This window comes from Daphnia magna, linkage group LG4 (genome assembly GCF_020631705.1).
Source record: "Daphnia magna isolate NIES linkage group LG4, ASM2063170v1.1, whole genome shotgun sequence".
Taxonomy (NCBI): Eukaryota; Metazoa; Arthropoda; class Branchiopoda; order Diplostraca; family Daphniidae; genus Daphnia; species Daphnia magna.
The window spans coordinates 4,827,379-4,840,835 of record NC_059185.1 but is presented as its reverse complement, the minus strand read 5'-3'; the positions used below and the strand labels follow the sequence as shown (position 1 = coordinate 4,840,835).

The 13,457-nt window shown below is 41.4% G+C and overlaps 1 protein-coding gene across 2 annotated transcripts; it reads right to left on the bottom strand.

The window, feature by feature from the left end:
* Positions 1–14: 14 nt before the first annotated feature.
* LOC116921102 (synaptotagmin-17) lies at positions 15–13,024 on the bottom strand. 2 transcript variants are annotated; one of them, XM_032927316.2, is made up of 11 exons: positions 11,807–13,024; positions 11,654–11,742; positions 8,559–8,874; positions 7,290–7,601; positions 6,831–7,202; positions 3,670–3,937; positions 2,446–2,569; positions 1,310–1,415; positions 945–1,069; positions 637–734; positions 15–519 (listed from the first exon to the last, which is right to left on the bottom strand). In XM_032927316.2, the coding sequence occupies exons 3-11, from the start codon at positions 8,771–8,773 to the stop codon at positions 490–492; spliced, it is 1,650 nt and encodes a 549-aa protein (XP_032783207.1). In that variant the 5' UTR covers positions 8,774–8,874; positions 11,654–11,742; positions 11,807–13,024; the 3' UTR covers positions 15–489. The 2 variants fall into 2 exon arrangements, with proteins under 2 accessions (XP_032783207.1, XP_032783208.1); XM_032927317.2 differs by lacking the exon at positions 11,654–11,742.
* Between the last annotated feature and the right edge of the window lie 433 nt (positions 13,025–13,457).

Sequence of the window (13,457 nt, the reverse complement as noted above, 5' to 3'; positions counted from 1 at the left end):
AATAACCCGATGCATTAAATTAAGACGTTCTGTATAATTTTTTGGCCGTACATAGAGATATGTATACACATATGAATATAACGCATATATAATCTACATTTGTATGTGTTATTATACAAAAATGACTGTGGTGTGACGATATGAACATACAAAGGATATTTGTCTACGGGTAATACATAGGCGAACTTGGTACTCTTGAACCACTTATTGGGTGTACAGTACGTACTACATACCGCATGCAAAATCTTCAAAACATATGGGGAGCATATTTTGTGTGCTGATATAGAGGAAGCAAAAGGGAAGGACTGACGTCCGCGTGGTCAAGAAAGAGATTGAACGTTGCGGTAGTGAACGCATTGCTGACGTCAATTGCTATTTACGGCGTGAAGCGTGATTACAGCAATGACGTCCGCTTGTAAGGAATCTCTTTGTTTTGTTTTGTTCAAAAATTCCTCCAAACTATTATTACTTTCATTTTTGCATTCGAGTTCAACAGATGGCCACTGAAGCTGCAGAAACCTGTAATTAGGAAACAAATTTGAACAGAATCAGAACAAATAAAGCGTCAAACGATAAAATTAAGGTGTAAAATTCAAAACGGAAGATGTGTTGGAAAGGGTATGGAACGAAACGAACCTGATCGCATTCTTCTCTTGAACGGAGTGTATGCCAATATGCAGTCGAACTTCGATCATCGTTCAAGATGCAATTCCAGTGGCTCATCTCCTCCTCGCCTGCATTGATTTTTTCCATTTATTTATTTTTTTGACATTCAGCAAACCATAATGAAGCGGTGCCAAATAGTTGAAAGGAGGCAAAATGAGGAGAATTGATAGGCACAGACGAAAGTTTTTGAGAAAAGAGAAAAAATCAAAAGAAACAAATTGAAACAGCTGTTTCAGTTTTCAGTCTTCAAACAAGGTTTATCAATGGGCGAATAGTACCTGATGGTTCTTTGGATGATAGAACAATCCTGCCGATAAAATCATCTTTGGTTATACCACCATTGAAATCCCAAACGCTGACGACTAGACTCGATTCAGGCAACTCGACGGCTGCAACATTAAAGCTTTCAAAAAGAGAACGAAATAAACGTTAAAACTGGTTTCATTCAGCATTAGTTCTTTCAATCAGTTCTTATTGAAAACCCATCGAAACCACATCAACTATTCCGCAATCATGATGAACTGATGATGTCACAGATATTTAGAATTGTTATATAGTGTTTAACTCAAATGCAAATGTCAGCGAAAATCGGCGAATATTCATTTCAAAGTTATATCATGTGCAATAAATACTTTCGTCGTACCTTATTGTTTCGCCCCAGACCGGATCGATTGTGTTTCTCTTGCGAGACGATTTCTTTGTCTTGATATGTTTTCCAGCAACCACCAATGAGACCCTGACGTATGGAACTGAAAAAGATTTAAAAAATATATTTTTTGATTGAGTGATGCCACAATTAATTTTTGCGTTTGTCCTTAGTTGGGGAAATTCGTAGCTATACACCCAATCATTTGCACACTGGATTTCATTAATTCCCTGGAAAACGCTTCTAAACTAAAAGTTAGAGACATAGATAGAATTCGCTTCAAAGGAATGTAAGTACACAATATCCGAAAACATCGCAATTAAATAATGGACGGCAGTGGGAAAGAGCAGCCGTGGTCGCACAACAAAAGACTAAGACACTCCATCGCTAAGTCTAAGCTTGTGTCCGAGTTGTGGTATCGATCAGAGACTACTAGCCCATTTCCAAACAACATGGGGCAATCCTCAAGTGAACGGCTCAGAGTTCCCTTTGTTCGTTTTAATCCAACAGCATTTAAGTACTAGTACGATAAGACATAATTCATAAAGACCACACGTTGCAAAATTGAATGAGGACGATCTGAGGATTTGAATTTTGTAGAACAAGCTTGGACGGGTTTGATAAGATTTTTCATCCTGTCTCTGCTCTCGGTATAGGGGAAGAAAGAGGGATAAAATCGTGGCTCTTACGAACACTTTTCTTCACAGGCTTACGCAAAACTGAACAGCTCCGTAGCCGGAAATTCTCCGAAAGAGACGCAACACATCTCGCCCGCTATGAACGATTAAGCAGTGAATAAAACTTCAAATCCAATTCTGTTTTGCGACAAAAACGCTGATGGGCCCGACTACATAAATCAAATCAAATCAAACAAAAATAAATGCAGTGTAATGTTTAAAGCGCCTATAAACCGAGGCTGTTCCTAAACGCTTTGATGGGTTCTATTTGCGGTGTAGACCAGTATCCAGCACTAGAGTGATGCTGATAAATGGAAAGAATAGCATCCTACGTTTGAGGGGGAAAACTGGCTGACCAGTGCTCCTATGCAGTATGTTTATGACGTTGCCACTTAAATGGAAAATGTGTATGACCTCCGGGATATTCGAATACAGTGCAAGCAGAAGTTAACTTACCAGAGCCTCCGATATTGGTTTGAAGAAGTTGTTTTCCTCGTAACAAGTCCAAGTTCAGTCTACGGGCAGACGGGAGGTACGTCAGTGAGACAAGTATTTCACCTAATTCGGGAGAATGCGAGTCCTACATGAATAGACAGACAAACAGTTTACTCTACTGATCTATATTCACGGCTCATATGTATATGTGTGTAAATAACAATAGCCAACAATCGGCATGCTGTGCGATGAATACGAAACGGAGCAGAAATTACAAACAAGAATAGGGTCAGATAACTTCGACCCACTTTTCCCCTGTTATAAAATGTCTTGGAAATAACTGCCAATAAATTAGACAACTTGATGAGCCTTCAAGAAAGTTGAACAATGGCTGTTCGGGTTGAGCGAGTGAATCTGGCCATATTATCACTACGCTAAACGATCTAAATTCTTCAATTTTATTAGCGTATTCTTTACAAACGCATATTGCCAGAGTTTATTGAGTACCTTGTTCACTATAATTGGCATAGGCCCTAGCTGGGTTGAATTTCGTGACGCGTCTTATAAATCGCACCAATTGCAACATCTTCAAATCGGGTCGTTATTTTTAGAAAGAAACTAGCTCCATCTTTTTAGAGTGTCGCTCAACGCAGCACATGCGAATGTGTATACGTGCAGCAAAACATAGCTGAATAGGCCCATTTTTGTTCCGCTTGTCGTCAACACTGCTACACTGACGACACGTAAATATTCAACAAAACAAACGGTACCAATCGATACTATTGTGTAGCCTATATATCCAGACACCATGTAACGGTGAAGGTCTTCCTTGTGCATGAAATTGTCCAAAACCAAAGGGGGAAACCTCGATTCCGTTTGTACTGGGCAACGTGAATTTGTGTGTAATGGTAGCCTTCTCTGAGAATGAAGGTAGGGCCACATATAACTGTAGATGATAGTCTGTTATCGAAATAATACGGGAATTACGTAATGGTGGACATGTATAACGGCCATGGTCCGTACTCTTAAAAAATGTGTAGGGGACTATTCGATGGGCGACGTCAAAATGACACAAAGTAATTCCGGGATTATTGAAACCCCTCGTCGCATTGCAGCGAGAAAACAGAACGATAATCTGGCCGTTGTATTTTATCAATTATAATGGACAAATTATATTTTAGTATTGAGGCCCTTGCTGCTCTATTTTTTAAATATACAACATTAATGGTGTTGATAAGGGCTCACGTGATCTGTCGGTCGAATCCTTTTCCAGATGTGAACGCCTTTGATAAGGTTGAGATCGGAAAGAGGCAGGAGAACTTGGCCAATGACGTGGTGCCGATGGGTCGATCGATTCAGATCCTGAACTTTGAGCATCAGTGTTCGCTTCAGCACTTCTCGATGGCCAAGTTCGTAAGTGAAACCTTGATTGAACACTGGATTTTGTGTTTTACGTTGCACCGGCGTCTGACGACCATCCCGCTGATCCGGTAATAAGTACACACGCACATATCTATTTTGAAAAAACAAAACAATTGTATAGATTAAAAATGTTAGCCTTGTGCAATGCATTTTCATTATTCATAGAGGCATTGCATTCAATCTACTTAAATAGGTTACGTATAAGGTGACTGCCGCTGGTTGGCTGTATGGGAAATTTCGGCAAATTGGTACACATCGATATCAACAGTTTAATAAACAAAGCGTTTAAGGTCATCAAGTCAACAAATGGCTATATTATTGAGCATAAATATGAAGCTTGGTTGAACTAATTTACATCTTTTTCTATTTGGAACAAGTTTCTGCTCCTTTTTCCGGGTTTCCTCAAGTCGCAAATTCTGACCACCAAATGCAGAATGGATGTGTAACTAAGTATAGTAGGCGTATTAAGGAACTAGGGAGATGAAGATGCTGCAAATTAAAGGCTGCATCGTAACCAGGAAAACTAAGATCAAGTTAGAATATGCTAATAACAAGAAGTAGCCTAGTAACAATAGTAAAGGAAAGTATACGAGAGTGGAATCACAATCAAACTGCGATAACTGAATTCATTAGAGGAAACGACATGCTGTGTGTGTTATACATATAGTTCTATACAATAGTTAAAGCTTATAAAAAGCCAGCCACTTGTTGAAGATGGAGTTTTTTTTTTAGGTCAGCCAATAGAATCGCGCATAGGGGTTGTAGAAGACATGTTTTAAAAAGACATGGTGGAATGCAGTATGCATTAGTTCACTGTTCGCAGACGCACACCTACACTCTTGGCTTGAGTCTGCGGAGCTTGCAACTATCGACCGGTCGAAAATAACAGAGGAAAAGAAAAAAAAAAAGGCAAAATGGAGAGATAAAGGAACAAGCAGAGCTGCTTAGACGGTGCAATTATTTAAAAGACAAAAAAAAAAGAAAAAGTTTTGTTTGTATTAAAATCATTTTTCGGTATGGTTTCACAGCACGAAGGAATCGTGAAAATGTTTGTGTTGTTGGAAATATTCTCTACGTTTCTCATCTGCAAACATCAATGTAGGTCATACGAAGCACGATGTTATTTAGTAGAGAGGCTGGTGGCCGTTATAAGAACTAAGCGGTCAGGGTCGTTTCGGTTCAAATGCTTCCATCAAACTACGACTGTAAGTGATTAACGTCACGGATGAATCCTTTGCAATTGATCGTCAATTAAGTAGAGTTCATAACTGTACATAGCACGTCTTGTTCGGCGTACTATCCCAAAATAAAATTGAGCACAATAAGGAGGAAATTGAATAGCAAAAGGCATATCAAATGTTTACGCAAACAGAGCTGGAAAGGGAGAAAATAATGAAAAGAGCTGAAGGCGGAATCCACGAGTAACGTACGCAGCGCCTATTGAATAAGCACGAAATTCCGATCGACTGGAACAGCAGGTCAGTCGGACGAAATTCGTCATTCTAGAAACGTCTGCGGCGGTTTTTGTAAATGGCCGTTTATCTCGTGCCCAATAACTTGATTGAAAGAGAATTTACTCGGCCGCAAGATTGAATAGCATTAAAACGAGGTTTTTATAGCGAATTGCGGCTGAATGATCCACCTATCTCGCTATGATGCTTCTTCGTCAATAACACGCTAAAGCTTACATCTAATACGTTTCTAGAAAGTTAAAGCTTCAAGACGCAACTAGATCTCGAAAGATTTCATTTTTACAGTGGGTGATAATGCGGTGTAGGATACAAGACCGTCGAGCCCTATACTAAAGCGGCATCGAGACAGCGAGTTTATAGTCCTTTTCATCGTCGAGCATTTCAAAGTTTTCCAGTTGGCAACTCGGACGCAGCAGGCAGCGACCCAAGTGCTTAGTTTCACAACGCTACAGGCCTTCATATAAAAGCACATTGGCCCCGTATTCTCGTTCGCAGAAACGCAAAAATTCCTATCAAAGGCTAATAGAGGGCGTCGTAAATTGCCGCGATGCGATTAGCAGAAAATCGGCTGTTTTGATATGACGTGTACTCAACTGTCGTCTTACGTAAGCAGCAGACGGGCGTATAACTGTGCTGCACATCTATGATGTAGACTAATATCATCGGCTAAAAATAGGTGCATAAGCCGGCGACGCTCTTTGTCCTTTTGCGTCTCAGTATTACGCACCGTCACCGTATATAGCCATGCGTATGATAAGCTTTACCGCTAACTTCGTCGGGACCATCGTTTCTTGGCAACCCGTTCATGCGCTGCTGTTGAGTCTCATCAAACCTTTATACAATTCTGTCTCCCTTTGTCACTTTTCCAGCCACGATAAGCCCATCGTCAAATATTGATATTGAATAGTTGTACGTATATAGATGTAGTACGACTTGTCTAATGACTATTACAACATTGATTTCGAGATTCTGGCAATTGGTTAGAATTCTATCAATATTTTTCGACGCTTTCTCGATTTATGTGGTAGACCGAAAATCTGGTTGAACCATTACATAGCCTATTATTTAACACTAAACAAAAAAATAAGGTGAACGTAAAGGCTACAGATAAATAGAGGTGAAATTCTCGCTAATGCCTGCCTGTCTATATGCTCTAGCTGTTACTGGGTGCCAACTTGCTTGATGATTACAACATGATTATTCTATCCGTGTATAAACAGAACACACACCGCATACCCAGTACCCGTTACATATATATGTAGGGGTTTTACTTATTGTCGGATCAATAGAGCGTCCGCTATGTAATTAGACTCTAGAGCCAAGAGCTGAGCAGCGTCGCTCGTTATTGAAGTCGAATGAATCAAAGCGCAAAGTCAAGATCGATGCCGATGTTCAGACACCCAACAGCTGATGGTCTGACATAAACTCATCACCGCACCCACAGCAACGGTATGCCAACAAAATCTTTGGACTGAAGAGATTGATGGATGGATTTGTTTGGTTGCAACTTACGGATTCGAATGAGGCGGATCTTTGCGGTGGCGAACGGCAGTGTGGGACGATGGCGGCTCTTGTTGCTGCTGGCCCTGTTGATTCGGCTCGTGTTGGCCAGTGTCTCTCGCCGAAAGGGAGGCGGTGTGTTTGGGTGGCGGCAGGTGACAAGCTTCAACTATTTTGACTAGCAGCGTTTTTTTATGATCGTCGTAAATGAGCGAAAAATGGATCTGTCCCAAGGGCGTCGTCTCCATAGGTCCGTCGAAATGGAGGTCAACGTCACCGTATCCACATAGTCCAGCGTCCATTGACGCACCTTCCATCGACTCGACCGACGTCTGGGCGTACAATTCCGGCTGCAGACTTTCTACAGACACTTCTGGTGTCAAACTTTTCGTACGCGTATATCAAACAGTGGGGAAATTATAATCATCTATTATTATTATTATTTTTTAAATGTATTTCTTAGGAGCTTACTGATATTTTTTGCGTCTAGCTGTTGAACTGGTGGGCGTTGTCGTGGGTGTATGATTGGATTTGCCGCCGGAAGCTGGTTGTTGACCCGATGGCCGGTTGGCCCATCCGCTCCAAAATTCGATGGTACTCCGACTTTCGAACGAAGGTAAAGTCTGTCCAAACCAGAGGACGCGTCTCTGCCAAATTTGTCGGTACATTTCAGTTTTGAGGCTGCTGCTGCGCACTTCTTTCAAGAGGTGACTCTCTTCTTCGCCGTGACCTCCACCACTAGAAATGGCGCTGGCTCCAACGGCTGTCGCTCCTTCTGCAGATCTGTTGTAAGCCGATAGGTTTATTTTTGATTACTATTATTATTATTATTTAAATTCGATTGGAAATAACGTAAAGGGCATGTTTTGTTGGCACTTTGATTAAAATTGTCGATATTAAAGGTACCGGGGACATTCTGTTGGCCAGTTTGTACTCGACGACCATTACACGAATAATTGAAAAGGAGCATATTAAGAGCTTCGATACCGTAGTGATCGGATTAGCATCGTTTCCTTTCATCACTCACGTCGAATTCGTAGTAAGCTTGCTTCATGCAGGATATTGTACCAGGTAGGCGGCAAAGTCCGGCCTTTACATCATTGGTTAAGGTAAATTGGTTTAAGACTAAAATTGTACAAAGCAGCCTAAGGCTAGCTATATTTTGTAATAAACAGCAAAGTTATGCTTAGTAATGAACTTTAATGAATTTGCAAAGAGCTTTTGATGTTTGCTGAATTTTGGCAATGTCAAGTTATTTTTGAGATACCCAACAAGGATTTGAAATATACCCTTTGATAATAGATTCCGTTTGACATGCCCTTCATTAGTTATTTTAAGCTGACCTTAGATTTGCAGATAAGAAAATTATCACAAGGAAATCATTTTCGCGTATTCCCACATTTTTTGGAAGTTTAAAAAATCCACGGTGATAAACAAGACACGCTAATTAATGCGTTACTCTCAGCGTCAATTTAAATTTCATTTCTTGTTGATTAAGATTATTTCACAACAGGCAATTGCGCGTCCCACGGATGATAAATAGTTAAAATGCGCGCCTTTAGCGCATAGTATACGCACATTGTTTAAGTTATGCAGTATAACACACACGTTGCCTACGATATCAACATGAAGCGTACAATTCAGATTTTTTATAATAACAAGTATTTAACGACCACTATGACTTGTAAAGCTGCTTATCTGAACACAACACGTTATGAGCTATAAATAGGGACGACATACTTGGCACTGTGTGTGGGCGTTCCGACGCTGTTCGGATGAAGAGACGCCGATAGGTTTGGGCCCCCGGATTGCGACGATGCGTTGATATCTTTTTGATGCAGAACGTATTCGATATCTTTTTTCTGTTGGCGCCATTCTTGCTGGACGCGGTCATCGTTGTTAGGGCAACAGCAACACAACCGGCAGACGGCGTAGTAGACGTCCATCATCAGCATCTACGTGCTGACGACCCGTTCCCCTTGATTTCCTTCTCCTTTTGTTTCACTTCTGGTTCACTTGTCTTCTTCTCTCTCTCTCTCTCTCTCTTTCTTCTAATCTGTAATTATAGTGATGGGAGTGGATTGACATGCTTTCACTGCATGGTGGTTTGCACGTTCATATCACGTTGCAGTCTCATGGTGAGGCGATGGACGACAAATACGTAATGATAAATCAGCGAAAATCTAGTGCTGCGCCGCAGAGTTGATAGATTAAGGGGCTGAAAGGTGAATGTGTTGCGTGACAAACTGGTAACACTGAGCCGTGCTTTGCGCAACAAACATTTCGGTTAGTTGAGTTAGAAAGTTAGAGATCGCAGGGTCGCCTGTTTTTCTTTATTTTTTAAATTCTTGTATTGGATATTTAAAAAATCCTTACTTTTAAAAGCCAAGTGTAGAAAGCTTTTGTGAGCGGAACCCTTTCATATACGGAAAGTCCAATTTCATATTTGAACGTCTCATCAAAGTGAAAATTCATCAACAAAAGTGATATGCATAACCTTCTTGAAGCTGTGTGTCACCATTACATCACAACGACAAGATAAAGGAAAATGCCCAGGTAGGAGAACTCAAGTTCGAAATCAATTAGCAAAGCCTCGAAGCTGAGAAAAATAACATTGATTCATCTAAATGAACCGATTTCAGAAGAGACAGTGTTTAACGAAAACACTGGAACCGCAATCCAAGTTTATGATGTCAAATTGCTGTGGACGTATAACAGAGGCACGGTTTTCAGCGATTGCAATGCCTGCTGCTTGTAATAACAAGTAGAGTCATATCTCACAATTCTGCTATTCTTGCAAAGAGTCTACTTCTTGGGAACAGACAGTACATATACGAATGATTGAGAGATGTATACGTGCGTCAAGGCAATAAATCACTCGACTGGAAGAAGTATTCGAGCGTGTACATAATAGATATAAGTGATAAAGGCCCTGCTGCTGCGTTACGTGAAGGTTGCAGTAGGCCTGCCAGACACAATCGTTGGCTCGCATTGAATTGAGCCGGTAAAAATGGTGGTATCTGCAATATATAGGTCGCTTGCACCTCACGATTCTAGATGAGCCCTTGTTGGCGTGACGTTGTAAAAGAAATGTCCTTGGCTTATCAACAACAGACGGAGATCTGTTTGTGGGCACATACACAAAAGTCGATAGCCAATTTTGCGTAAACGGTTAGAGATCGCAAGCGAAATGTTGCGGTCAGTATACGCGTGCACGAAAGCAATGTGATATCAAGCGTTTTTTTTTCAATGGCTGATGTCGACCATACGTGTCTTCAATTGACGAAAATAGTGAAGAAATTGAGCCATCTCATTCCCGGTGCATTTACGTCTGATTGAACAATAAAAACAATTTGATTTCTCACGCTACTACTGATGTACGTATATATACTATACGGCGAACGAGAGTAGAAGGCATTATAACCTTCACGTCGCATAGTAAAGTTCACTCAGTATAAGAAATACGATGTATACCCCCGTCATACTTGGATCGCGAGTTTGGACGGGTTGGCTGTTTGACGTTATAAAAGCTATGTAGTATGTACGGTTTCCACCGGTGGGCCGGTTTGTCTTGCTAATTGATTACGGAGACGAAATGGAAAAAGGGGGGAGTATTTTTCGTTTCTTCCGTTTGACAACTTCCATAATTAGGTGGACCCCGACAAAGATGAAGAATCGCACAGTCTCGTGCACTCGCAAAGGGCTTTCTCGTACAACATGCGTTTGAAGTAGACTAGTACTATAAACTAGCTGACGAGTTTCGATTAGGAAACAAATTCCTCGAAAACTGCCAACGTTCAAATAAGAAATTCCCTTTTTTTTTTTTTTTTTTAATTCAAATTTGGTGTGTTCCTCTTCCGCAAAACAGTCGATAGCCTTATTGTGTATATTGCACAACATCGTTCATCATGCCAAGCCGCCTTAATATAAATCTATAGGTCAACCCCTTGTTGCACGTCTATTGCGACGTGGTCACGCAGCCTTCAGATTATCCCGATTAGGCTATTTCGCGAATAAGCTTTACATTGAAAGTAAGAACGTGTAATCCAGAGCTTTTTACACGACGACGCAACAATGGAAAAATCGGCCATCCATCGAGCTACGCAGAAAACAATAGCTGAAATGAGAATCAAAGTCCTAATAGTCGAACAACTAGTGAAAGGAAAGGGGTAAGCACAGCGCCACTAGCTATACGCTCTCTTTGTTGTGCTCGCAAACTTTCTCCGATAATAATCGATACGCGAGCTCCTAGCTGTCACTTGACGGCCAATCTTACCCGTTGATTTATAGGAGACTAAACAATAGGTGTGTGCCCCATCTGGGAAAGAGTCTCTGCGACAGGGGTCTTCTATTGAGACATCAAATAGGAAAAGGCATCAAATTTTCAATCCAATCAACTGCAAAGCTATGATATAATCTTAAGTAGAGGAGGGCCAGTCGACACCAGATGATGGCCAACAGGCAGCAGCCTATTTCCAGTTCCGCCGCATTGTTCCTGGGCCCACCAAACGCAAAGGTATATAGAGAAATTCGTGTCTGTTTAAAGATTGTACCCTTAACAACGAAGGCTTGCTTCGCGATCGAAATGTGCTGGGGAAAATGTGTGTAGCCTACGCTCACAGCTGGTAACAATCGTTATGAGCAGACATGCTGTGGAGCAACGTCAGTTAACTGCGGCACCAATTTATGTGTTTGGCTAGTAGTAGCCGAAAAAGTATGAATATTGATTGGCGATGCCCTGATTTGCTTGAAAATAATGACCCCGCTTTCCACCAGACAAATGCAATAACACGCGTATAGTATACACAGACGTACATAATTAATGATTTGCTAACCTGCAAATTTGGACGGTGGTTGTTAAATTGGAAGAAGGGTACGGATGAGAGTGATGAACTAGCCTACTTCATTTTTAGCCCTTTTGTCCCTTTGTTTGTAGAAAGCCTCATTAAAAAAAACAATATAGGAGAGTTCAATTGTTTTTGGCTTACCTTTGGTTTTAATGGAAGCAATATCGGAAGAAAGCATCCATCGTGCAACGAGGTTCGGTAGCGAATGGCTGCTCGTTGCGATCATCAGGTTGCCGTCGTTCTAGTAGGGGAAAGGTGATGGAAGATGCCAGGCAAAGGCGAATAGTTGGGTGACGTCGGAAGGGGGGAAAGCGTCGGGAGTGTCGGCCATGTATATAAGGGAATACGTGAAGGGGGTGAGGATAAGAAGGCTATACAGCGGAAGAGGACAAGAATAGGGAGGTAGGTGGTATGGAAGGATCTTGACGCCAACTCACGAGAAGGTGGACCGTTTGCGCAGGTTTCGCTACGCAGTCGCGTCGACTTCAAACAAATTCCCCCCCTTTAGTTTTCACAAAAGTTGCGAGTTCGTCTTTCTTCGACGGCTGCGACGTGGACTCTACAGATACGCAACATATTGCGCAGCCATAAGCTCCCTCTCTCTCTCTCAAAATAAATGCTATAACCATGTCATTTAAGAGTATATGCTTTGCGTTTCCGCGAAGAACGATACACTGGAGCTTTTGATGCAACTTTCTTCGGTGATGCCTCATGACTGCATTCTTAATGAGATTGCAATTTTTTTTTTTTTTTTTACTTACATATAGTCGTGTAGTTTGCCAACTGCAATCGATCGGTTCAAATCGCTTATCGACGGTACACGCGCCTCAGCATTTCATCCCTTCCATTTTGCGGTTGAAACTTTCTAAAAAGCTTTTCAAGAAAACAACAAATTATTTGTGTTATTCCTCCACACTATTTTCTTCGCCTTCATCTCTTTCGTTCTCTTGTCTGTTCGTTTCGCAGCGAATGTGTGTGACAGTCCTGACGAAAACAATCATTTGCAATCAACTAAGGCGCCGGCAAAAACGGAAGCAGTGACGATGATGACGAAAAGAAAAGAACATTTATCTTTTCGCAAAATGGCGAGAATTAAGTTTCACGCTTTAGATTGCATATCAGATGTGTTGCAGGGGTTTTCACATTTTTTTTTGTGTAGCAAACATGTAAAGAAATCTTGGTCACGCTTCGGATTACGGGTTAACCGATTGAGAGTGGGGGGAAGCGACCGTTATACGAACGCGCTCTATGATTTCAAGAAATCAAACTATCCGTCAATTACAGGCTGCTCGACTCGCAGCTCAATCAGAGAGCGTTATTGATTTTTTGTTCCATCTTCAGCGGGCGAGAGCTACAGGGCTACTGAAGCAGCAGCGACGAGTTTCTCTTAAAAAGGCACAAGAGCCAACACACACGCACACAAAAGGAGATGTAAGAGCAAAAGAGGGATGCAAAAAGAGCGTATAAGAAGAGGATAAGGATAAGCAAAAAGCCAAGCGAAAAGAGTGATGCGGTTTTTAGAGGGAACGTCAGTGTTTCAGATGAGACTCGGATTTAAAAAAAAAAAAGAAAAGAAAAGGGCGCTGCCATCGCCAGCCAACGAACGCAAGTTCCAAGAGATAAAAGCACTTTAATATTAGCAAACTGATGAATAGAACCAGTGCTGCTCTATACTGTGTCAATAATCATTTGCAGGCGGATGGTGAATGCAACGAGATAATGGCACGTCGGATACAAAGCGACGCTAAACTGCTCTTTATATGGACAGTTTTAATCCTGTGGTTCGTGGGCA

Bases quoted from the DNA above. Each gene is read 5' to 3' on its own strand.
- LOC116921102 (XM_032927316.2), bottom strand. From the start codon at position 8,773: ATGCTGATGATGGACGTCTACTACGCCGTCTGCCGGTTGTGTTGCTGT. The intron at 7,203-7,289 runs GTAAGCTCCTAA...GCGTACGAAAAG, and splicing joins GCTAGACGCAAAAAATATCA to TTTGACACCAGAAGTGTCTG. The intron at 3,938-6,830 runs GTAAGTTGCAAC...TTTTCAAAATAG, and splicing joins GATCCGCCTCATTCGAATCC to ATATGTGCGTGTGTACTTAT.